This window comes from Malaclemys terrapin, chromosome 3 (genome assembly GCF_027887155.1).
Source record: "Malaclemys terrapin pileata isolate rMalTer1 chromosome 3, rMalTer1.hap1, whole genome shotgun sequence".
NCBI classification, from domain to species: Eukaryota; Metazoa; Chordata; order Testudines; family Emydidae; genus Malaclemys; species Malaclemys terrapin.
Window position 1 is genome coordinate 6,130,822 of NC_071507.1, and position 25,857 is coordinate 6,156,678.

Here is a 25,857-nt window from a genome sequence, read left to right on the forward strand (position 1 = left end):
TTTTATTAGGTTGGGGGAAACTTTTGCTCAGCCATTCTAAAGCTTCATGGCTCTTTATTTGCCCTTATCTCTACACTACATGAAGAGATACAGTTTCATTAGGAAAACACCATCATGAAAAAGCACTATTATGGTACCAGAGAGCAACCAAGGGAAAGGGAAAGACCCCCTTAGCCTACACACTCTGTAAAGAGCAAACATCTCTTTCTTTGTAATGTACACCAGTCAGGGCCGGCTCTGGCTTTTTTGCCGCCCCAGGCAAAAAAGCCTCCGGCCGCCTCCCCCCCCAGCACGGCAGGGGAGGGCGGCCGGAGCCCCGGGGGGAGGGCAGCGAGCCCCGGCTGGGGCTCAGCTCTCCCCGGCGGCCAGAGCGCCGGGGGGGAGGGCGGTGAGTCCCGGTCGGGGCTCCGCTCTCCCCGGAGGCCAGAGAGCCGGGGGGAGGGCGGCGAGTCCTGGTCGGGGCTCTGGTCTCCCCGGCGGCCAGAGCCGGAGCACCGCGCAGCCCCCCTCCAGGTGCCGCCCCAAGCACAAGCTTGGTGGGCTGGTGCCTGGAGCCGGCCCTGACACCAGTAATATTGGTTATCAGAAGATAACGTGGCTGTGATATATCATGCACACCACAGGTTATTGCTCATACTCATCAGGGTTTTATGTGGCAACAATAGTTTCAGGCTGCGATGTTTTGGTGTGACAGGACACGCAAGCACCCACACTCATCTTTGCGAATAAAAATGAAAATAAGCCGTGGGCCACATGTTTTGGCCTAACAACTTTGACAGCAGCCCAGATCCTCAAAGGTATTTAGGTGCCTAACTCCCATGGGAATCGGTGGAAGTTAGGCACCTAAATACCTTTGAGGATTTGGGCTAGTATCCCTTTGAAAAAAATTCAACAATTCCAAATTTTATTCTAATGCAGGATGAAGAATAACTTTGGAACAGTTTGAGAAATTAGATGTTGTTTTGCCAAGCTCTAATTAAAAGAAGGTCTTGGTGGATTTTTTTATTTGGAAAAGAGGTATAGAGCCAACTCCTCGGCTGGTGTAAATGAAGCCAAGCCCGTTTACATCTAATCCCTGGATTTTTAAGTGATTTAATGTTAAACCCATAACTTTAAAATACTCAATATCAATGGGGACACATATATGGTTAGGCAAAACAATGGTGGAGCATTCACATCTATGACAGCATCACAGTCTATTTATTAAAAGAACATGGGATACCTTCCACACACACCACCATCCATTATAGAAGATCCCATATTGTGCTAAAAGTTAAGTATGTGCTTAAGTCCCATTTAAATCAAAGGGACTTATTATAAAGCACATACTTCTGTGCTTTTTATGTTCTTAAGTCCTTTGTTGAACTGGGACCTACATGTGATTGGACATTTCTTGTTTGTATACATTCATGTCTCAAAATTAACAATAATCATATGGGATTTATTTATTCTAACCCAAGAAAATTTACTTCCTTCTTTCAATGATCAAGAAGCCCATTTTATCTCATAGAAAAAAGTGGCTAAGGGAACATTCAGATGACTGGTAGAGCAAGAATGATCAGTTATAAGTGTAACTAGCCTGCACCTGTATTTTGTGAAATTTACCACTTTTCTTCTCTATGACATTAATCTAGTTATTTTCATGGTTAATGTGAAACAAATGTTTATTTCAGCACGACCGTGTCTTTGGAAGGCAAGAGAGAAACTGGTTCACTTCAAATCACAGAGCAGCCAGTAAAATGGACCATTTCGTTATGAATGGCTGTCCTCAACTCACCCTGCATGGTGGGGGAAGGTAGTGCTGGGCCTGAAGACAATGCATTGTCTTAGCTCATCTCACAGGAGCGTGCTGAGGCTGACCTCGTTCCAGCAGGTATGTGCCTTGCGAAAGGAAGGTGCTACACAAGTACCATTTATGATCAGTAGGATTTCAAGCAGGGAGCACAGCACTGAACTGGAACAGCATCTAAAGACTGGGTGTGTGTGCGAGATCCTCATCTTGCTGACATAAAGGGGAGTTTTGCCTTTTACTTCCGTGGGCCAGGATTTCACCCTGGGAGTTTATGCTAAGGAGGCTTCCATGGTCCTCCGCAACTGAGTGATACTATTTAAAAATTCAGGCACTAAACGCTACAGGATGGTGCGCTTAAGGGTGCTGCCTGTGTAACCAACCTGATGCAAAACCTCAAAAGCAAAGAAATGAAAAGTTAAGCCACCTAGCAGGACATCCCCCTTTTTCCTTCACCCATCGGCACAGAACAGCGGGCGTCCCTTTGGTATAGTTCTGGGGCAGCACCCACTCACTTCTGGGGAATGGGGGTCTGGAAATTCAGCATCCCTTGTGGGGCAGAGTTAAGGTGACGGTGTATTCTTTGTCAGGTGGTTGTCTCTAGGTGGAGGTGGGGTCCTAGAGGGGAGGAAGGCAGGCGACATATTTTAAGAACCAAAAAAGTGCTACCACCGAAATCTGACTCTGTTTGACCTAACAATGTCTTTTAATGCCACCAGAGAAAAATGTCAAGCAGAGGGGTTAAATATTTTAACTGTTTTTCCTTTCTCCCCATTCCCCTTTATGTGCATTTAACAAATGGTAATTGACATAGCCCTATTGATAGCAAGGAGCTGCCGAGGATCGGGCTTGACTCTGGGCAAGTGGGGTACAGGCCCAAGAAGGAATGATAATATCCTAGTCCTTTGGAGTGAAGATCCCAAGGAACAGGACTTTTGTAGTTCTGTAGCCATGAAGAATAGCCCTCCCTGGAAGACATTTGTGAGGGAAGAGAGAAGGAACCAGAAAGAAAGAGTAATATATACCTTGTTTACAGGTACCAGAGAGTTCTGTTTAATGATCTGTCTGAGTTTCTTGCTATATACCTAGTTTAAGGAATATGCTAGATATGGCACAAAAGGTATGATTGTATCAGGCCAGTGTTAGGATGCTGAGAAGCATCCAAAAATAAAGCTGCCAATCCCTGTGAGCAGAAAGATCACTGGAAGGTTTAAAAAAAACAAAACAAACAAACAAAAAAAAAAACACAACACAAACAAACCCCCCCCCCCCCACCTCCTCCCCGGACTGATTTGCAACTGTTCTGCAAATGAAACACACAATCCAAATGCTATCAGGTTAGAAGCAAAGCGGCTTTCCATAGCCACGCTTCCTTTGGATTAAAAATAAACAAATAAATAAATCGAAGGGCTGGGATGTTGCCTACATGCCTTTCTGCCCTTGGGAGGTAATTTTTTACAATATATGGGGTTGTTCATTTATTGTTGAAAAACCACTTTCTTGTGCTTCATTATTCTTAAGCCCTGGAAGTAACAAAGCAGCCTTTGTTGGTTTCACACATCATTGCTGTCAATTACATTGCTTTTATTCTTGCCTGGGTGTGGAGGTATGAATTAGATTGAAGACAAACTATTTTTCATACATTGCAGAAGGCTGACCTTGCAGTGTTGAGATTACAAAACTCAAACAAGTTGAGGCAAACTCTTTGCTGGAAGTCTCAGGGGGAGGGACTAGCTATGCACATGGAATACGTACCCAGTATGCAGGCACACACATGCTAAAGGCAAAAGAAAATACAGCCAGGAAACTTTAATGTTGCCTAGTTACAGTCACACAAATTCTGGAATTGCAAACGTTCATCTTCTCACCATGATGCTGACCTGACCTTACAAATGTATTAAAGCGAACACAAGAAGATCTCACTCTCCCTTTCCCCTATTTAGTAGGGAATAGTTTATTTTAGGCAACATGTCCAAGACGACAGTAATGTATAGATGAAAACAACATTTATGCAATATGCAGCTTTGCTCTGGGAAATGTAACTTTTGTATTTCCTGACTTTGTGCGAGTTTGGATGAAAATGTGCCATTTAACTGCTGTCGTTTTCACATTTCAATTCTTATGCTAACATTGTTTCCATTTGTGGCCTGATTTTCAGCCGTTCTGAGCACCTACACTTCCCACAGCACATGATGGGAGCTGAACAGGGAGCACTGTTGATAACCAGGCCATTGGCTTCTAAATCCACGGTTAGGGTGCTATATAAGTGGCCTGATTTTCACAACTGCTAAATATTTTGGAGAATTATAACAATTGGTCACAAGGTGTTATCAATGAAACCATCTTGCATCCTCACCAGTAGGGTTTGGCACTAGTACCCACTAAATCCCATGAGTCTGTGTGCATGTATAGGACTCACAGTAACATTTTGTATTCATGAACTGATTTCCTTCCCACAGGGGCAAAGCATGTCCCTCCTGGAGTATGGAGGGCTTCTTGGTAGCAGAGCCAGAGGACCAAGGGGATGGGGGGAAATGACTCAAATTTGAAGTTGGAAATGCACAGATCCTTCCATCCTCTCCCCACATAAGGAACGAAACAGGACTAAGCACCCACTCCATGGCCTGATTGGAGGCCAGAGCTCTGGGAGTACGTCTACACTGCAGCGGGAAGCAAGCCTCCTAGCCCGGGTAGACCGACTTGTGCTAGCGGGACCTGTGCTCGTGCATTTCTGGGGGTATGAGGGGTCCGAGCTTGGGTGGCAAGCCCGAGCCTCCACTGGTGCAACATCCACACAGCTATTTTCAGTGGGCTAACGTGAGCCCCACTAACAGAAGTCTGTCTACCCGGGCTGGGAGGCTCTCTCCCAGATGCAGTATAGATGTACTGTGGGTTTCAGAGTTACCATCCCATTGAGATGAATGGGGCTGTCCACTCCTCTCAGAGCTATTGTTTCATGCTCTCTGCAGACTCAAGTGAGCACTGCTGTATCCTTTTTAAGCTTTCCTTTGCAACCAGGAAGGCTAGAAGCAGCTTTTTTTTGGGGGGGGAGGGAGTGGGGGGGTATTTGAGGTTTAGCTGTGACATGACTCCTGGAGCCAGGGCACAAGTTTATAGTACCTATGTCTTAATCTGTCCCCAGTGACAATAATGATGAGGATCGTAGGAGACACTTAGGTTTCCTGAGCAGCAGCACTGTCATAATAGCCTTCAAAAACTTACCACAATGAGTGCAACAACAGACAGTGTGTAATAGGTTGAATCTCGCAGCAGACTCCACGATGACAGTGCAACCACCTGAGAGAATACACAAAAAGGAGGAGTGAGCCAGGCTCTCATCATCACAAGTTCTCTGTGTCAAAGGATGGACTGTCATTTCATAGTGCTAGCTGGCTCCATACATTAGCACGTGATATGGGAAATCCAAGTTTAGGAATGCATTGCATTTCTGAGACCACTACCCAGAGGCACAAAAAGGCCAGAGGAGAGACAGTCTCTGGCACCTAAAGGTGGCAAAGTCAGGGTAATGGTCAGCACTTGCATTGCTTATCCAGGGTCACATTCTGCCCTCAGTTACTTCTAGGCAGGTCTAATCATCCCTGTGTATCAGTAGGTTTTTTTAATAGCTGTAACTGAAGGCAGAACTTGGGTCCAAATCATTTGGTTAGGAGAAAGTCACAGTTCTAGAGTCCTGTAAGGACATGTGGGTGGTGGAGGGATTGAGGGCCCAATCATAGAATAGAATATGAGGGTTAGAAAGGACCTCAGGAGGTCATCTAGTCCAATCCTCTGCTCAAAGCAGGGCCAATCCCACACTAAATCCCCAAATGACCCCCTCAAGGATTGAACTCAAACCCTGGGTTTAGCAGGCCAATACTCAAACCACTGAGCTATCCCTCCCCCCTCAATCATTTGAGGTATTGATCTTCTGTTAAAAACCCTGCAAGCCCCTGGAGAGAGCTTTTGCCGCCCTGGGCTCAGGACCACACAATATCCGATTTTAATGGCGAAACGTGGGGAATGTTTATATTTTAAATGGAAAGGAATAGACAGAAAATTGGGAGGATGCAGGGGGCCCTGGTTCTCTGCTGCCTCCCACCCTGCAGAGCCATTTACATGAGAACTTCTCAAACTTTTCAGGCTCAGGACCCATTTGTCAAGGTTGAGGGCCTGTCATAAGCCAGTAAAAAGGCTGGTGGTGGGGTGGTGGGTCCTGGCCCCAGGGGGCGGGGCAGGAGGCCTGGGGGTCTTTGTTGCAGATCCCACCCTGCAGTCACCCCGCAGCAGCGACTCCTGCAGTTCCAGTCCTGTAGGGCTGGTTGGGCTCGGCTCCTCACTCTGGGTGTTGCAACCTCTGTGGTTGCAGTGCTGCTTAGATTTGGCCTTGAACTCCCTTGTGTGGGGGGGCAGCTGGGCCAAATCTGTGTGAGCACAGTTGTGACCTGGTGCATGGGCTCATAGTGCCACTCACTCAAGTTTGACCCAGCCCCCCACCCCTGCATCTTCCTGACTGAGGGATGGTTGGGCCAAATCTGAGTGGCGCTGTAACCCTGCAGATCCCAACACCCAGAGTAGGGAGCTGAGCCCAGCCAATCCTGCAGGACCGGAGCCATCGCGTGAACCCTTTGAAATGTTCTGCCTCCCCATCCCAATTTTGGGTTGTGATTGAGAAACGCAGACTAACACTGTACAGAAAGCACCTCCCACCCTAGGATTCATAGATTATAGGACTGGAAGGGACCTCGAGAGGTCATCGAGTCCAGTCCCCTGCCCGCATGGCAGGACCAAATACTGTCTAGACCATCCCTGATAGACATTTATCTAACCTACTCTTAAATATCTCCAGAGATGCATTCACCAACATTAATTAATTTAATTTCAAAAGAGACCTGTGAGGAAGGCTACTTGTCATTTTGTGAAGAGCCCACAAAAGGAGTTTTGCTCCAATGCATCTGAGATGCAGCACAACTCCTAATGCAGTGTGGAGAGGAGCTGCCTTTTGTAGATCTCTGGAAATGCACCATGCTGGGCATTTTGGTGGTGTGTTGCCAAAGACCTTCAGACATACACAATTGGTGCACAACAATCAACTAGTTACGCACTCTAGATGGGATTTTTAAAAGGGTGCAAGTGATTTAGGCACATGAGGCACAGTGAAAGTCAATGGGATTCAGGAGCACAACTATCAGTGGCAGTCAATCTGATTTGTGCTTCTAAAAGTCAAAAATCACAACCACTCTTCACAAACTTTTGTAAACCAACAGAGTTTGAAGTCCTGGACAATGAAACTCTTTTCTTATTTTTTTCCTACTTTTTTACTATCTCTCTCTCTTTTAAAAAAAAAAAACACTTAGGAAATCTCATACAATATACTGTGTTATGGTCGCAAACTTAAGCACTGAAAAAAAATCAGGAAATGCTAAAGTAACATAACCTTAACTCTGCCCCTTAGTGCATATCTGGTACAATTTAGTCTTGAATTGTATGGTCACATATGCAAGTAGTACCATATAATATGAAGATGACTTTTCCTACACACTTAGATAGTTAAGTAGACTCTTGTAGGGCTGTGTATAATGATTTTGAGTAGGACAGGAAAACAGAAGTCATGAAAGTCAGAGTTTAAGGCCAAACGGAACACCAGATGATTTAGTCTGACCTCCTGTATATCACAGGCCACCACCACCCAACAACCAAAATTAGACCAAACTGCTACAGCCCACAGGAGACTACACTATCATGTGCCACGGGCAGAAAATAAGAGGGACTATTTGCACCAATGCCGGAGGTCCCCCCAGTGGCAGGGAGCTGACTGAATGAGATACATCCAGATAATCCTGACAAGTGATTTACACCCCTTGCTGCAAAGGAAGGTGAAACCTCACCCTCACCCTCAAGGTCACTGCCAACCTAACATGGGGGAAAATTCCTTCCTGACCCCACACACGGCGACTACTTAGACTGTGAGCATGTGAGCAAGAACCAGCCAGCCAAGCACCCTAGGGACAGAATGCTTGGTGCCACCTCACAGCACTGGCCCTGTCCAGTGTCCCATCTCCAACATGGCCATCTCTAATGATTCAGAGGAAGGAGACCCAATCCAGAGTATACTGTATGTCGGGGGGAAGGAGGAGGGGAGAATCCCATCTTGACCCCTCCAGGTGTCTGGCTGAAACCCTGAAACATGAGCTTTTAGGAACAGAAGGTGTAAACTGGAAGTGAGCCTGAGGGCTGGTGAGCCCTGCCACCTACCATCACAAGCAACCAGGACATACAATCACACTCATCAATTTGTCTAGCTCGCTCTTAAAACTAATTAAGTTGTTTGCCCCCACAACTCCTATTAGGAGGCTGTTCTAGAACCTCATCCCTCTGATGGGTAGAAACCTTCTTCTAATTTCCAGCCTCAATTTGTTCCTGGTCCATTTGTTCTTGTGCCAACATTTTTTTTTTAAGCTTAAATAGCTCTTCACCTTCCGTAGGGTTTACAGAGAGCAATCATATCCCTCCCCCCCCCCCCCCATCAGCCTTCTTTTTGCTATGTTAAACGAGCCATGTTTTTCCAGTCTCATAAGATCGACCCTCCATTCCCCTGGTCATCCTAGTAGCTCTTCTGCACCTGTTTGTTTGAATTCATGTCTCCTGAACATGGGTGACCAGAGCTGTACACAGCATTCCAGTTGAGATCTTACCAGTGCCACGTACAATGGCATTAGTACTTCTCTCTCTCTACTGGAAATGCCTCGACTGATACATCCTGGGATCATATTTGCCTTTTCCACCATTGCATCATGTTGGTGGCTCATGGTGATCCTGTGTTCCACCAACACACCCAGGTCTTTCTTCTCCTCTGTTGCCCCAGCTTGTGGGAGAAATTTTTATTATTAGATCCTAAGTGCAGGACCTTATTATTGAATTTCATCTCATTTCTGTGACTCAAGGTCATCCAGCTATTCCTGTATAATATTCTGATCCTCCTCTGTATTGACAATGCTTCACAACTTCACATCATCCGCCAATGATTTGCGGATAACAAAGTCATGTATATGAAATGAACACAGTATACCATATCTATAGGTGCTCCATATTAGTATATAGGCTAGAGTAACAGTGAAAATTTGCTACAGATACAGACTACGTAGAATCTCATTGATTTCAATGGAACTCCATGAGATGCAGTGGTTTGTTTTCCATCAGAGAGCAGGTTGCAGAATTGGGAACTAAGTTTGCAGGGATATTAGCTTGTCGTTAACTGCCTCGGTCTCTGAATTAAACCTAATTAAGTCTGCAAAGTGCCTGGCTACAGAGTTAAATTAGAAGACACCTAAAACATTAAAGCTAGACAAATTCCAATTAGAAATAAGGCACACATTTTTAACAGTCAGACAAATCATCGAGCTCAGTGAAGGGGTAACTGGGTGAAATTCTCTGGCCTGTGTTATACAGGAGATCAGACTAGGAGATCTAATCAAGCATAACAACTCAGAAGTTATGAGATGATAACACAACAACAACAGGATGAGTTAATCTGGAAATATCTAGATCAAGTCCTTAGAATAGGGATTACTTACCTTAGAAGGTGGTTGAATTTAAGATTCAATTCTCGAGCAACACACATTTTCAAAACTGTGTGCAAGGTCATTGAGAATATTTTTATAATATTTCTCAGAAACAGAAAAGCCTTTCTTTAGCTAGGTCGCACTGGACAAACATACTTGGGAAAAGATCAGATATACTACCGAGTCTTATATTCAGAATCTCCTTTTTGGAAGGCTTACATTTAAAGCAGCATAACTCTGTCACAATCAGAATTACAGTCCAAAGGCAAAAATCAGTGGAATTATCCCTATAACACTAGACTCTCACATTTTTGACTGAGTCATTGGTATTTTAGCTTTCATAGTCCATCCATTCTCCTGAGCTTTGGATAGTGTGACAAAGTTCCTCCTCTATCTTGGTGGGTCCTGCGCTTATTGGCAGATTTTCTTGCCTCAGAGATTCACCATGTGGGTTGGGGAACAGCCCAGAGACCTTCCCCTCTGGAAGGGCCCACAGTCCAGGTCAATTGGGAGGAACCCGGGCCCGCCCTCTACTCCGGGGTTCCAGCCCAGGGCCCTGTGGACTGCAGCTATCTATAGTGCCTCCTGTAACAGCTGCAACTCCCTGGGCTACTTCCCCATGGCCTCCTCCAAACACCTTCCTTATTCTCACCACAGGACCTTCCTCCTGGTGTCTTATAACGCTTGTGCTCCTCAGTCCTCCAGCAGCACACCTTCTCGCTCTCAGCTCCTCACACTCACACCACAAACTGAAGTGAGCTCCTTTTAAAACCCAGGTGCCCTGATTAGCCTGCCTTAATTGATTCTAGCAGCTTCTTCTTAATTGGCTCCAGGTGTCCTAATTAGCCTGCCTGCCTTAACTGGTTCTAGCAGGTTCCTGATTACTCTAGTGCAGCCCCTGCTCTGGTCACTCAGGGAACAGAAAACTACTCATCCAGTGGCCAGTATATTTGCCCTCTACCAGACTCCTGCACCCCACTGGTCTGGGTCTGTCACAACATGTAATTAATAATTTTTTTTTAATTAATGGAGATATCCCATCTCCTAGAACTGAAAGGGACCTTGAAAGGTCATTGAGTCCAGCCCCCTGCCTTCACTAGGCAGGACCAAGTACCAATTTTGCCCCAGATCCCTAAGTGGCCCCCTCAAGGATTGAACTCACAACCCTGGGTTTAGCAGGCCAATGCTCAAACTACTAAGCTATCCCTCCCTGTACTGGATGATTATTTAAACCTCTAACACAAGATAAAGATTAGCAATTGCAATTGCTCTGTTTTGAGTTCTCCTTAGGAAAACTCTGCAATATGCATGCACAATGGCTGCCATGAAAAAGGCAACATTTGTCAGTAATCTCACACTGCAGTATTTCCCTGTCTCGCTCTGTGGTCACTGCTGGCAAACGTCGACTTTAAATGGGGGCCATTGCATTCAAGTGGTTGCATTCAATTTTAGAACTGTGAGAAGAGACTCTTTGAACTTCCGAAGGCCAGATGGCCCCATAAGACACAGGTCTGTGATGGAGGTGGGGCATCGCTGTACAAGTGCAGGGGTAGGTCTGATAGACATTGTTAGAGGAAGCCTTCATTCCACAGACATGGTCCTGCTTTCTGCCTGCCCACTTTCGGGGGAGCTATTGCCTTTCTAATGCTCTCTTCTGGCCTTAAAATCTATGAATAAAATTGCGAGAGGTGACGATTCTGTGTACAGTACACAACGCACACACATTATTAAAATATATACGTCAGAGACAACCATGATCCATGAAGACAGAAGGCTAATTTAGTTCTTGACTTTCTTAACTAAAAGCACTGATGGGGTGAATGACAAATGCTCATACAGTTGTTAACTTCTTCAATCAGCTAAAGTTTAACTATGATTATTTCTTCCACAGCCCCATAACGAATCTGTCTCCTCAAATCCTTATTTTCCATTTCTAGAGGGTACGTCAGACATTCCCTTAATAAAATATGGTTTCTATCCACATCCCCGAGTCATGTTGCTTCATGAATTCAATCAAACCAAAAGAAACTTCATTTTCACTTTTCATTATTTGTAAAACCCCTTCTTTTCACAGAAGATTGAAGCGTAACTGTGTGCCCACATTGTCAACGATTAACCCTTAGAACACTGGGCATTTTGCAGCCTGCTGGCCCAAGGAATGTTCTGGAAGATGTCGGGCATGATTCTAATTTACACGAAGGCCTCTTTGCACCATTCAGGCAGTATAACGGGGCCTTGTAACTGCAACCTACACCCAATCTATGCTCTTTAGCCCACCAGAGCAACGTAAAGAGAGACAGTATAAATGAGAATCAGGCCCTGAGTATTCACAGATTGCTAGCCTGTGCTGAATTCTGAGCCATCACATCTTCACTGCTACTGTTACCGGTGCTGGCTAGCTTAAAGCTAGCACAGGCAGGCCTACCTGTGATGGCACGCCTTACGCTGTGATGTAGATATACCCACACAGTGTTTGTGTTATTAGTAAGGCGGTCAGAAAGTTGTGATATTTTGGTTCAAAAGTTGCTGCCACTGTTTGTTAAAGTTGCGGTTTGGGGTGCTGCGTGTGTGTGTGGGGGAGGGTGCAGAACGTAAATACTTGTTTTGTACCTGACTAGAGGTTGGGTCCTTTACTTTCCAACAGTGGCTGGCTATCCTCCCATTTCTCTAGTCGATAGGGTTGGGTGGGGTGGGGGTAGGGCTGAGACCCCACATCTTAGAGCTGGCCCCAGCTCAGACTGCTGGAGGCCCTGTGTGGGGCTGGCACAACCCTGTGCTCTGTGAGAGGCACACACCCCAACCCCCACATAGCTCTTCCCGAGCCCATCCCGCAATGTGGCTAGGCACCTATGGAAGGCAAAGTCCTCAAGGTTGTGCAGGAACCACTGCTGCTCAGCAGGCCTGGCCCGTGCCACGTGACAGAGGCAGAACTGCACCTGGACAAAGTGTGAGGCCAACAGAGCCGGAGTACTGAGTGGGGGGAGCCCCTGGAGATCCTGGCCCTGACCCACACGGGTCCCTGGCCCCACTCTCCTCCATCCCTGCCCCCAATGGGCAGTGATGGAGTGGTAGCTGGGGCAAATTTGCAAGTGGCATTTCAAAAGAGTTGCAGAGTGATTTGACAGTTGCGGTGAGTGTTAAAATTTGCTGTTGCTGCACCGGACTCGTGGCCTGTGATTTTCTTACAGCCTTAATTATTAGCAGCCCATTGCAGCTGTCCCCTCCGTATTATTAATTCCAGTATCAGCAGCATTTGAGCTTCAAAGCCTCCCCTTGTCCCCCACAGGCCAGCTACTTAAGTCTAACACACCATCTCCCTTGAGCTAGAGATTTCACTGTGTGGACAGGAGTTGCATTAAGGGCGGCACTCAAGTTATACCTCAAGCTAGCAGTGCCGTGAAGACAAGCTTTAAGAATAAAAGGACATGCAATACACGTTCAATAGAGGATAAAACAGGATTGCTGCATAGTTCTTCTCACTCAGTACCTTTCAAAGCCACAGAAATCGGAAGGAATTTGGGTCACTGTGGGCCAATTTAGACAGGACTGTAGACGAGAAAGGCCACTGAGTAATTCAGTCCTTGACTTCATTAGCTAATAGTCTCAAAAGGGCAGATTAAAAGCTGTCACGGGGCTGTAACATCTACAATCTGCTAAACTATGCTCTATTTTTTCCGCAGCCCTAGGATGTCCCCACAGCTGAATTGTCTCCTCAAATCTCTATTTTCCATTTCTCCAGTGCACTTCAAACATTCTGGGCCAGATCCTCCGCTGGTGTACATCCGCACTGCTCTGGTGAAGTCAAGGGAGCTGGGCCAACTTACACCAGCGGAGGATCTGGCTTTATCTTTATAAATACGTGTTCCAGCCACATCCTCAAGTCATGCTTGTGCAAGAATTCAATCCAATCAACAGTAGCTTCATTTTCATTCCACATTATCTAGACAAAGGGTCCTGTTTCAGAAAGCTGAAAGAAAACAGTTCCCCAGAGATCTCTGGTATTAACCCTTCCATTACTGGCATTTTCCAGACTGCTAGCAAAACAAATCGTTTGAAATGTCATACTCTAAGGCCTCTTTACATTGTGACTTTTTACGTAGCTGTAAGTGTAATTCATGCTCAAGTTAACAACGCTTTACACTGCCAGAGCCGTGGAAAGAACGTTTATTTGAAATGAGAATCGGGCCCACGTGATCAGTGGGTCAGATTAGATGTACACCAGTTGAGGGTCTGTCTCTATGCACATCTGTAGGTTACGATTGAAATACTCAAATTTAGATGCCTAGAAGTATGCTCCTAAATCCATATTTAGGCTCCTAGATGGTCTTTTTTCTTGGGCTCCCTCATTTGACTTTGTTTTTTCATTTTTACAAGTGTTTTATAAAATTACATTTATTCTATTTAACTTTGTTGATATGATGCTGTATAACATCCTGTGTGCTGGGGTGGGCAGAATGAGGGCTGGACATTTTACCCCTATAATCATTCGCGTTACTTAGAGATGTGGTAACAGTTCTACCATTTCCCAAGTAAAGAAGTTTGTTGGTTGCCATGGAACCTCCATTTAATGAATGATCACTATACAGGGATAATACCCTGTATCAGCTGATTCACATAGCTTTTTCTGTGAACTCCTTATGTAAGCTTCATGGGTCCATCTCAGGTTGGAATCTGAAAGTCAAGCTGGCGTTTTTCTGACTCATAGATCATCATATGTAATAACAATCCTGAAGGTCAAAATCGACCTTCATATACAGCCGGGCTATCCCACAGATGGTCAGATTCGGCCCTGCATCACACCTGAACAACCCCATTATATCAAAGGGAATTACAAACATGTACCCGATGGCAGACTGGAGATGCTTTAAGAGCTGGAAAGAACCTAGCTTCTGATGCCAAGTTGAGTGGGACCTATATAAGGAATTGGGCTTGTACGAGGAGTTCATGTTTCACATAGCTCATGATACATCTATGCTGCTATTGCAAAGTAAAGCTGAGATCTGGGTTGGGGGTGGGTTACAGCAGATTTATGCCTGATGAGAACCCCCCAGGCGAATTCTCAGCAGGCCATATATGGCCAAATTCAGTCTCCTTTGTGCTGCTGGAGCAGTGCAATGGGATTGGGATGGGGGAGAGACTCTGGCCCTATATTTCTCTGTGAGATGAAGAATTTCATTATAGGGTACAGCTAAACTGTAACTATGACATTACAGATTGCTCAGTTAAAAATATATCACTCTCCTTGTCTCTTTATGGTCAATCCCTAAAGAGTTACTGTGGAAAATGTGAAGGGCTGTTAGTTACATTTTTAAACCTTTCACACGCTGACACATACATCTTAATGTATCCAAGAGACAACTTAATTCCTGGTGTTGCCATTTAAGTTATGCACTGCAACCATAGTAACCAAAGCAATATAAGCATCAAGTTGTCAAGCCATGCAGCATGGAAAAGTTGCCCTATGGGGACTGATTACAAATGCTCCTGAAACCCATATCTGGCTCAGCATGACCAAGTGTCCCACAGTGAAGAAATTTTTGGCGAGTGACAGTGAGAGTAGGCGATAGAAATGATGTGGAGAGGAAAACACTCTAGAAAAAGGAAAACAAGAAATACCATTTTTTCTCTTATTGTATCTAAAATGGAGTTATTTATCTTGATCCTTTTAGACCAGTGATACTCAGGCATTATATATATATATATATGGAGAGGGAGATATATCTATTAAATAGAACTGGAAGTGACCCTGAAAGGTCATTGACCTAGCAGGACCAAGTACTGATTCTTACCTTAGATCCCTAAGTGGCCCCCTCAAGGATTGAACTCATAACCCTGGGTTTAGCAGACCAATGCTCAAACCACTAAGCTATCCCTCCCCCTGGCCAGAAGTGAAATTAGTGATCAACATTACCCAAAAGACCCACTGTAGTGTGCATTCATTGTTTCATATACTGTAGTACTATGTATTCATATTTAAACTGTATAACAGGAGAAATTATATAAAATATGTATAAAATTCTCACAGCAAAATGACTGACCAAGTATTATTATTTTATCAACAACAATTGGTTAATAACATAGTAAACGCATCCTGATTGGTTAATAACTTGGATTGGTTAATAATTAAATCACACGGTGTTTTAATATGTGCTGCAAAGAGTCGCAGCGGACACATTAAAGAGTCACTTGCGGCTCGCGAGCCTCAGTCTGAGTATCACTGCTTTAGACTGCTCAGTCATTGAAAAGAACACTACAATACAGGAAAGAAATACGAGGCAACAGACAGCATGTGCAGGGGAGGGGAGAACGGAACTAATTAGCAAGAAAGGAAGACACTACATCCAGCCCGTGTCAAAACTCTCCTAGTTTTGATTATTGCTGTCAAGACCTCAAACGCATTGGACACTGCTGACAAAATCTCTGATCAAGAGTGCAAAAAGACCCAAAAATCAGGACAGTCCCTATAAAATCTGGACATCTGGTCACCCTAGTTTACTGGGCTCCCCTAGCTGAGATCTAGTGCGCAGCACTAACGTTTAGTTCATTTTACTTTAATTTCACAAGTTATTAACTTCTGAACCGGGGGCATGACTAGGGATCACAAGCGTTGCTGATACTAGTAAAGCAAAGCACACGAGTACTGGAGACTACACCTAAAATTAAAAATGAATTCCCACAGATGTAGATTTCAACATGTAAACCAATCAGCAGGCAGGGTAAAGGAAAAAGAGTGATCTTTCCCACCGAAAGGCTCACGAGGGGCTCTGACCGTCTCCTTCCAATGGCTGAAGGTTCTCTCATCCTGCAGACCTCAGTAGGTCCATAGGACGGAGGGGAATGCCCCAACCAGCTCCCTAGACGCCCTTAAAGACTTATTGGAAGGAGGAATCCCAAATGATCCTTAGGACTCTTCCATGCCTTAGGCTCATTGTCGTCTCTCCCAACCTGTGAGCTTTAGGAAGGTCATCAGGGGTTACCCCAAATCCCCAAGCGCCATAGTATGCTTGGTAGCCAGGCTGGTCAGTCTGACAAGCACCTGTTGACTCATCGGAGAATGGGGAGCCTGTTCGACTACAGTAGTTAACTAATTTCCAGTCGTGAGGCCATCTGTGAAGCCTCATTTTCTTCAAATCTTGCCAGTTACACCCATGCATCCCAACTGAGAGAAGAACGGAGACAACAGAAGGACACAGGTGTAGCTGAGGGCAACATCTTTATTATACTAATGAAGATGCATGAGCCAGAAAAAGCAAACATCTCTCGAGCCCAGGCTCAGACTGGAGGGACGATGGGCAATCTGTTCTTTTATTCCTACACCACACAATCGGATATGGACATCACTGAAACAGAAGAGATGTCGAACCCACCGGTGCTGTCTTTGCAAAGCCACTCTCCAGAGCAGAGCTGCACTTGAAAGGGCTACAAAAATCCCCCTTCCTCCGGTTAACATTGAGCTGATGATTCTGTTAACTCAGCGGTTGCTGCTATCAAGCTGTTAGCTGTAGAGTGCTCAAGATCTCTGGATCACAGGGACACTCAGTTACAACTGTCTGGGGCCCAGTGGTAGGGTTGCTGGGATGTGCTGAGGTCTGGGTGGTCATTCCCCACTCAGTCGGGTCACCAGAAGGAAGGACCTCAGCATGCAGTGCACAATCATGCCACTGCTACCACCAAGCTACTTACCTTATGAAGTTCTGGAAAGCAGGGGATAGTTTAAAATCAGGGCAATTAATTTATGATTTATTATTAAATGTTTATACTCTGATAGCATCTAAGTTTCCCCCATTGTTTCTTTTTTTGTGCCTTCTTTCCTCTCCCTTTTCCTCTTACGAGTCTTTTTGCATCGTTCCCTGCTTTCTGACTTCTCTACAGAGGCAAAACACTAGCACTTTACCCACAGAATTACTGCCGAGGGCAATTGACTTGCTAGTCTAGTCAGTTTCCAGGTGTAAAGTGCTTCTGTGTGCCCTGCAGAGGGAAACCCAATCCGTCTCCCATGAGCAGGGGCGCTGGAACGGTTTTGATAGTGGGGGCGCTGAGAGCCATTGAACCAAACTGTAAACCCTGGATAGAATGAAAACCACTTCAACCCTTAGTGCCAGCACCCATGCCCATGAGCTAAGCTCAGGAACACGGGCTGCAAAAGGAAAAAGTCTAAGATCCAATGATCTAGTCCAAGCTATGATCCATGCAAAATGATGATCATTACCCTACCCTCTCAGCCACCGGAGAAAACATTCCCACCAATCCTTACCTCCACGTACTAACATTGTATGTATTACAGTAACACTAAGGGCATGTCTACACTGGAAAAAAAGGAACCGCGGACATAGCCACAGCTGGCCCGGATCAGCTGGCTCAGGGCTGTGGGGCTAACCACTGCTGTGTAGACGTTTGGGCTTGGGCTGGAGCCTGGGAGCCTGGGATCCAGCCCAAGCCCAAATGCCTACCCCGCAATTTTTAGCCCTGTAGATCAGGCCCAGTGAGCCTGAGTCAGCTGATCTGGGCCAGCTACGGTTGTTTAATTGCACTAGAGATGTACCCAAAGAGGCCCTAGTTGAGATCATCCCCCAGTGTGCTAGGTGCTGTACACACACCCACGGTAGGACAGTCCCTGGCCCAAAGAGCACACAATATGAACAGCCCAAGGAAGCGTTATGATCCCCATTTTATAAATGGGGAACAGAGGCAGAGAGAGTAAGTTACTTACCCAAGATCACACAGTCTGTGGCCGAATCAGCACCTTACTCCAAGGCTTTTGAGTTTCAGTCCAGCGTCTTACCCACACGGCCATCTGTCTCCTCTATTTAGACATGCCCCTCCATCACTCTTCCTGACTACTCCTTTCCTCCTAGCAGGGGCAGAAAACCCTCTTGCCAGCCCCCGGCATTCCCCAGAAGAAGAGAGCTGGCCAGACTTGTCACCCGATTTGCAGCTAGCTCCATATCTGCAACATATTTTAGTTTCAACTGGACCCGTCAGCCCTGTGCGTAGCACTGAAAACTTACACGGCAGTGAAGACTTTGAGAGCTGTTTCCAGGGCCGTTCTAGATTTTATGTAATTTAAATTAGCTTTGATATAAGCAATCCTCATGGATTTCCTAGTGTTGCGCTCCAAGGGTGATATCCTGGCGCACCGAAGTCAATTGATGTTTTGCACTGATTTCAGTGGGGCGAGAATTTCACCCCAAGATTACATAAGAAGCCACACTGGCAGCCCAAACTCTGTTTTCAGGAGAGAGTTTGATCTAGTGGTTAAATGTAACCCACTGATTGGCGCGTGCCTCACCCACAGAGGGTGTGACTCTGTTACTGCCTCAGCTGGGGCTGGGCCTTTTTTAGCTCAAGCTGCAGCAGTTTATGCCTTTAGCTCTGGAAGTTCCCGGTTCAGTCCCCAGTGTGCCGGCCACAATGGCAGTCATGAGCCATCCCATAAGCAATAGGACTAGAATCCATATGCTCTGAGTTCTAGTCCTGACTCTTCTACTGACCAGCTAAGTGACCTTGGGAAAGTGCCTGGCCCACAGAATCCTTATCTGTAAACCAGGGGTAACAATCCCCGCTTCACATAGGGATGTTGTTCTGTTAAGATCCCAGAAAGTGCCTGGGGATCCTTGGACAGTAGGTGCTAGGCATAATATTATAGTTCTCTGAACCATTTTCTTAGTATTCATCTGCCGAGCAGCTTTTCCTTTGTCACAAACAATATGGTGGCTTCCATTTTTTAATGTGACTAGAGTGACGGTTTTAATCTGCTTTGCACTTAGAGTGACTAGCAGGGCACTTTTCATTTAAAGGAAACTTTTAAACTCCATGATGAAACGCTCACTCTGCTGAAGTGACAGTGTCTAGTTTTCCCTTTAAAGACACACATTGTAAAACTGAGTCGCAGTCAGCAAAATGTTTCCTTACCTGACACTATGGATAAAAGACAACGCTAGGCTCTCCCTGGCGATGACTTAATTTGAGTGGCTAGATCATTTCTGTGGTATTCTTACAGACAGCTAATCGTTTGGGGTGGGACCACCTAACTTTGCTTGCACTGGAGTTGATTTCAATGGGAGCAGAGTTAGGCCAGTACTGGGTGGTTCTGAAAATCTCAAGCTTGACCTGTAATAAGATGGAACAATGGCATGTGTGCTTTGGACATGTAGGGCCAGACTGTTCACTGTTGCATGCAGGTGCCCAGGCAGCGGGGTGCAGGAAAGAAGTGTGGCATATTCACAGCAGCCCCTGTAAATGGGGAGTGGTTTTGTCTTACTCTGTCCCGGGGGCAAGATACCAGGGGCAGGGTGAGACGTAGCTGTTGCCCTGCTTCCCCTCGGCACTGGCCCACAAAGCCAGGCTGGTGCAGTGGGGAAGCAGTCTGTGCTGTTATTATTATTATTTATTATTTGCATTACTGTAGAGCGCAGGAGTCCTAGTTGTGCATCAGGACCCCGTTGTGCTAGGTGCTGTACAAACACAGAACAACAGTCTCTGCCTCAAAGAGCTGCCAATCTCAGTGCCATGGTGCAGAGTGCACCTCCTCTCCACGTGCCACCAAACTGTCCCACGCTCAGCCTCCCACGCTGCTCCTCACTGGGCAGTGTGACTCCACACTGCCCCCAGCCCAGGGCTTTGTGCAAATGCATAATCAAGCCCTAAGTGTATGTGAAATTACTTTGTAAATACAATTAATTTATAAAGTCACCTCTCACTCATTCTTTACGCTGATCGCCAGTATGATGCATGCCGAAGCAGCTGTAGGAAAATGACCAAGAGAAAGCTTGCCACGTGGTGAAATGAACAGTGGTTGATTCCAGTAGATGCCATTGGATAGGAGGTGGGTGCTGATTACAGCTTCTGATTCTGGCTAAGAACGTTATCCCACCTCCCACAATCCCCATCTCAGCCCACTGGCGTGTCTTATCATTTACTATACGTTTGCACAGTGTCTAACATAAAGGGGCTGTGATCTGGTTGTCCTCTAGGCACTGCTGGACTATACATGTTTAATAAATAATAATAATAATAATATTTTCCCACTGTCCATGATGGAATAGCTCTTTTACACCACTTCAAGCCACTTCCATGCTGCTAATAGCAGGCAAAAACAAAGGTAATTGTATCAACAAACAGGTTCTTAAGAGAAGATGAAGGAAAGTGTACTAGAGACGTGCAGAAAGGGATATACTGAAAGGTTTGCTGCTGCTGGATCTCCATCGTGCCACACATCCATCCTGCAGTGGCTACAGGAAAGGCAAGAGGGCGAGCTAGAACAGCTACCTCAGCTGTTCAGTACTCTTAATAAGCCCGTAATAAGCATTACGATGATCTAAAGGAAGCACAGAGGTTTGGATCATTCTTTGCACTTTTCCCTTTCCGGTCGGAATTGCATGGGAGCAGTCAGTGAAGCTGCGTCTGTGCCACACAGCTGGAGGCCGAGATCAGGTTTCTAAATGCTTTCTGTGCTGCCTGACATATTGCTTGCTATCCATGGTAATTTACAAGCATCCCGAAGCCCTGCGATTTGCAGGGAGCACACACAGTATCAGGCTCTTTAATTAGCTGTGGCAAGATATAAATTGGGAATCTCCTTGCATGCTACTTCCGATTTGTGTGAGCTATTCTAGGAGCCAGGGAAGTCCCTTTAAAGCTAGAGGGAGCTCCCTGTGGAAGATGGCTTTCTGGGCCCAATGGCATGTCTGACATGCATATTTCTTCAAATCCTTGATGGAAGCTGCTAATCAGTCCTCGGATATCGTAATAGGATTTCAGAGCGATGGAAGTCAAAGGATTAATTGCTGGCCAGTGTTGCCGTGAGGAATGAACTTAGATGGAGGTTCTGGGCCAGATTTTAAGGGAACTGAGGCTCACAGTTGCCCATTTAAATGTGTGTCTAATTTAAATAAGAAGGGACCTCTCTCCAAGGTGTCGGCACCCCCAGTGCAAATGACAAGAATAAAATTAAATAGCACTTGTACCTCCTAACAGCCGGCAGAATTCAGTGTCCAACACCACACAGAGTTCCTCTCCCCATGCAGATCCAAACCCCAGCCTCTGCAGCTGCCCATGTAAACAGATAGACATTGCAACAGGCCCTGATGGTCAACAGACCAGAGCTATCCCGGAGCTGGGGTGGGGGAAACACAGAGAAGAGGGTCAGGAAAACTTGTTTGTGAGCGGAGGGCACCTCGCTGAGAACCAGCCACCTGCCTGCTCTCTGAACAGAGTGGGAGCCAACTGACTGCACGTGTGGTCCTGTGGCAGGAGGAAAAAGGACTGCATATCCCAACACCACAACCGTGTATGAATACTGAGGAACTGCATGGAAAAATTCCCCTGCTTAACTGTTTGCCCAGGCAGTTGCATTAAGTGCATAGTTAAATCAACCACAGTGTGTGTCCATACATCCTTTAGGAAGGGAATACTGTAGTATTATTGCTCAGCATTTATTGTGGATATCTGCTAATCCCCTTGAATTGCAGCAGTATTTAAGTTTTTAATTAAAACAACTGATTCTACTCTGACTGCCTCAGACTGGCAGGGTTGGGCTTGCCTGGTGCTTGACTGACAGACGTCTAAGAAAAGTCTAGCACCTAAAGCCCTAACAAATTGAATTAAGCTACACGAACATTAGTCGCCCCTCAACCCATTTAAGAGTGTCTGTGCTGGGGGACTGCACAGAGTTACCCAAATCGGTTTAGACACTGATTGCGTCAAAACGGTGCAATTTCTGAGGGTAGACAAGGCCCGACTTCGCATTAAGGACTCAAGCCAAAGTCCAGTGGACACACTCCCATGAATTTCAGTGGGCATTGGATGAGGCAACAAATTTGAATTACTGGTAGACCAAAACTAATCTGTCCCAGGGCCAAATTCGGAGAGGTAGAGCACAACTTGAATACCAGGGCTCTGCTCTGGACAGCTCCATGGAACAGGAGAAAGGAACTGTGACAATTGTATGACTCCTTGGAGAGACGAAAGGATGGGAGAAGTGGCCTGCTAAACCCGGGGTTGTGAGTTCAATCCTTGAGGGGCCTCTTAGAGATCTGGGGCAAAAATCAGTACTTGGTCCTGCTAGTGAAGGCAGGGGGCTGGACTCAATGACCTTTTGGCATCCCTTCCAGCTCTATGAGATAGGTATATCTCCATATATTATAATGCTGACTGACCCCAGGTGTCAGAGAACAGGATCGAACCTGGGACTTCTGGAGCTTAGTGCATAAGCCTCTACCGCATGAGCTAAAAGCCAACTGGCTGTTATCTAAGGCTGTAGCGCAGACTCATTTAACTCTAAGTGCTCTTGGTGCCACTAGATGGGCCAGAACAGCACACCCAGGAGGTGTGTAGGTTACATTACCATAATGGCTAGTACCTCCAGTCCTGCCCCAAGACCCCACTAAGCCAGCTGCTGTACAAACACAGAACAAAAAGGCGGCCCCATGCCCCAAAGAGCTTACAATCTACGTGGCAGTAAATCTAGATTTGCCCTTTCCGGCCTGCAGTGCTCAGGAAAAGCTGAATTCTGTACCCCACAGGGGACGTGTCCCTCTGTATGGCCCTACAGAATCCTTCATATAGACACTGCAGCATGTCAAACTCCTTATTAAAATGGGGTGGGTTAGGATACAGCTAAATCCCCCCAGGGAGCAGCAAATGCTGTTAAAGCATTGCATCATTTCACTATGCAAAAGCCTTAAATCCTGTCCTGAAATCCTCCCTTTGTCTAGGGAACATGGAACAAACCGTTAGACACAAGACTGTTCAAATCCCTTTCAGGCAGGTCAGTAACTGGCACAAGAGCTCTTTAGTTTGATAATCATTCGGATTCACTTGTACTGCAGCAGTTCTAACATTCAGTGCGAGCAAAGTTGTGATAACTTTGCTTTAGTGCTTCTAGTTTTGTTTCTGCCGAGGTAATATACACTCAGTACATTGAGAGATCATCACCTTGCTGATAAGTTTCAGGATCGTTAATTGCACTGGCAATAATAATGACTAATATTAGTGATGTTTAATTCTACTTACACCACACTAATATAAATGGCAGCTGTATTGGTGATAAACATCATTAACAGTCCTTAATGGCCTTATGCAAATCCAACCAATGGTCCAAAGATGAGAAATCACAGCTGCTCAGTGAATCCAAGCAGAAAATTAAAATATCTACATGAAATGATTGGTGCTTTTCCTGACAGCTATTTGTGAAAGAGGTAATGACTTGATTTGACACAGTGATACAATACCTACAAGAAGGCCAGGTCACGGTAAACTAGACTGTAATGTTAACAAACGCGATATGGTAGGTGGCAATCTGACCTGTGCCCAAACTTCTGCTGCAAAGCTCAAATTTGCAACAGGTTTGCTATCATTGTTTTGGGTGGAAATCACGTGAAACTCCATTTCGCAGGCATTCCACGCAAAACGGTGTAGTTTCTGCTGAAGTTTATTCGGCTTGTTCAAATCTGGCACTCCAGTTGTAACTTGGGGATTAAAAACAATACCTGAAGGGGAACAGAATTAAAAAATTTCTTACGGATCCTTCAAATCACAACAATCAAATGTCACGGAGCTTTACTTGCAAGGTGAAGCAAAGCCGAGTGCAATATCTTAGGGCCCTTTGCTCATCTCTCTTTACACACGAAGAAAGGCACCAATGAAACAACACTGGTGTCCAGAAAAGAGATGCAACCCCCTGAAGACACACAGATGTACAGAACTGTCTCATGCCAGGGCTCTTCTGTTTTCTTATGTAAATGCAGCATGTTACACCCCATGACAAATGAGAATAGAGAGAAGCCCAAGCCAACCCCCTGGATTCACAGCATACTGGGATCCATCCGTTAATTACATACTTTCGCTTGGCATTTAGGAAGAGTTGGAGCACCTAGAGTTCTGTTTTGCCCTCTAACCCCAGGGCTTAGCCCAGTGAAATGGAAGGCCAACTAGCTACTAGTTGCAGAGGCATTCTAATGCGTGGGTGCAATTTTATACCAACTAAATTATATTACGAAGCTTCTGGAGGTAGAACTGGAAAGTGTTAGTCATGCTGGCAAGTGTGTAAAAATGGGAAGGTGAGTGGCACAAGGGGTTGGTTATGGTTTATTCATTTATCGACTTAGGAGGGGACCCCATTACCAGAGTAGTGTTCAGCTACTGCACCTCACAATCTTTAATGTATTTATCCTTAACACCACCCTGTAAGGTAGGGCAATTCTATTAACCCCATTTTGCAGATGGGGAACTGAGATGCAGGTTAAGTGACTTACCCAAAAATCACACAGGAAGTCGATGAAAGAGCAGAGAATCAAACACCGATCTCCCAATCGCCAGAATTGTGCCCTAGCTACTCATTCACCCCTTCCTTTCTAACGCACTTCTGCCTCAACAGGGACTTTTACCTTGGCACCTCAGATTAAAGGTCTGCTGCGCTACCAACTGAGTTTACAGATACTCTCAGCGCTGGGTCACCAGGTTGAATGAAGCTGAGATGTTTAGTGGCTGAAGGTTTTCATCTGGTTGGTGCTGTACAGTTCCCAGTGGTCCACACTATACATGTCACTAGGAACAGCCTTATTGGCAGCCTCGTTAGACAGAGCCAAAAGATGGAACAGACACAGAAATAAAATTACTCTCCCTACCAGGGCAGAGGCACACTAATGGGGCAATGAAGGGAAGCCGGCATTGAGTGAAAGCTGGGAGTCTTGCCGTTGACTTCAATGGGGCAGGTTTCCCCCACTCTCTCTCTTTTGTGATTATGTGGAGGGCTTCAGACCCAAGAGAGACACAAAGGTATTTTTCAGGCATTCTCAATTCACTTCCAAAAGGCATTATCTACAGTTCCGTGCTTGACATTTATTATTCTAACAATTCCTCGTTACATTCAGATAATTAAAGGGATTCCCCTACCTGTCTCTTAATCACAATGTGTCGTTATTTTATGAAGCACTATATCTTAATTTAAGGTAGTGACATCTTGTTATTAGTATTCAATTATACTGCAAATCTGCCTATAACTCACAATAAGAAATGACTGCAGAAAGCCAGTGTATAAGTTACTTTGGGGGGGGGGGGGGGGGTTAGCAGTGCTTTTAGGCGCAAGTCAATATACAACATACAGGGCAGGAAAGATATGCCCATAGGTAGCGTGTTAGACCTGGGTTCATGTTCCTGCTCCACCACAGACTTCCCGTGTGACCTTGGGCAAGTCGTAGAGCCGTGGTGCCCAAACTTTTCCTGTCACGCCCCCCGTTACCAGTAACGGAATCTGTCCATGCCCCCGCTCCACCACTGCACAGTGGGCTCAGCAGAGGAGCTTGGGCTAAAGGTGGAGCTGGGGATGGGGGGATAGCTGGGGCTAGAGGTGGAGCTGGCCTGGGGGTGGAGAGGGAATGAGGGCAGAGCTGGGCTGGAGCAGGGGATGGATTGGTGCAGTGGCTGAGGCCGGGTTGTGGGCAGAGCAGGGGGTGGGGTGTAGGAGAGCTGCAGCTGGGTGATGCTCCCTCCCCACCCCTCTGTGGGGGC

At 45.8% G+C, this 25,857-nt stretch overlaps 1 protein-coding gene across 2 annotated transcripts in view; it reads right to left on the reverse strand.

Moving 5' to 3' along the window:
- SLC24A3 (solute carrier family 24 member 3) overlaps positions 1-25,857 on the reverse strand; it is a 346,242-nt gene that overhangs the window by 35,926 nt on the left and 284,459 nt on the right. For both annotated transcript variants that reach the window (XM_054024007.1, XM_054024006.1), the window contains exon 7: positions 5,012-5,086. In XM_054024007.1, coding sequence (XP_053879982.1) covers positions 5,012-5,086 — 75 coding nt within the window. The remainder of the gene's footprint in view (positions 1-5,011; positions 5,087-25,857) is intronic.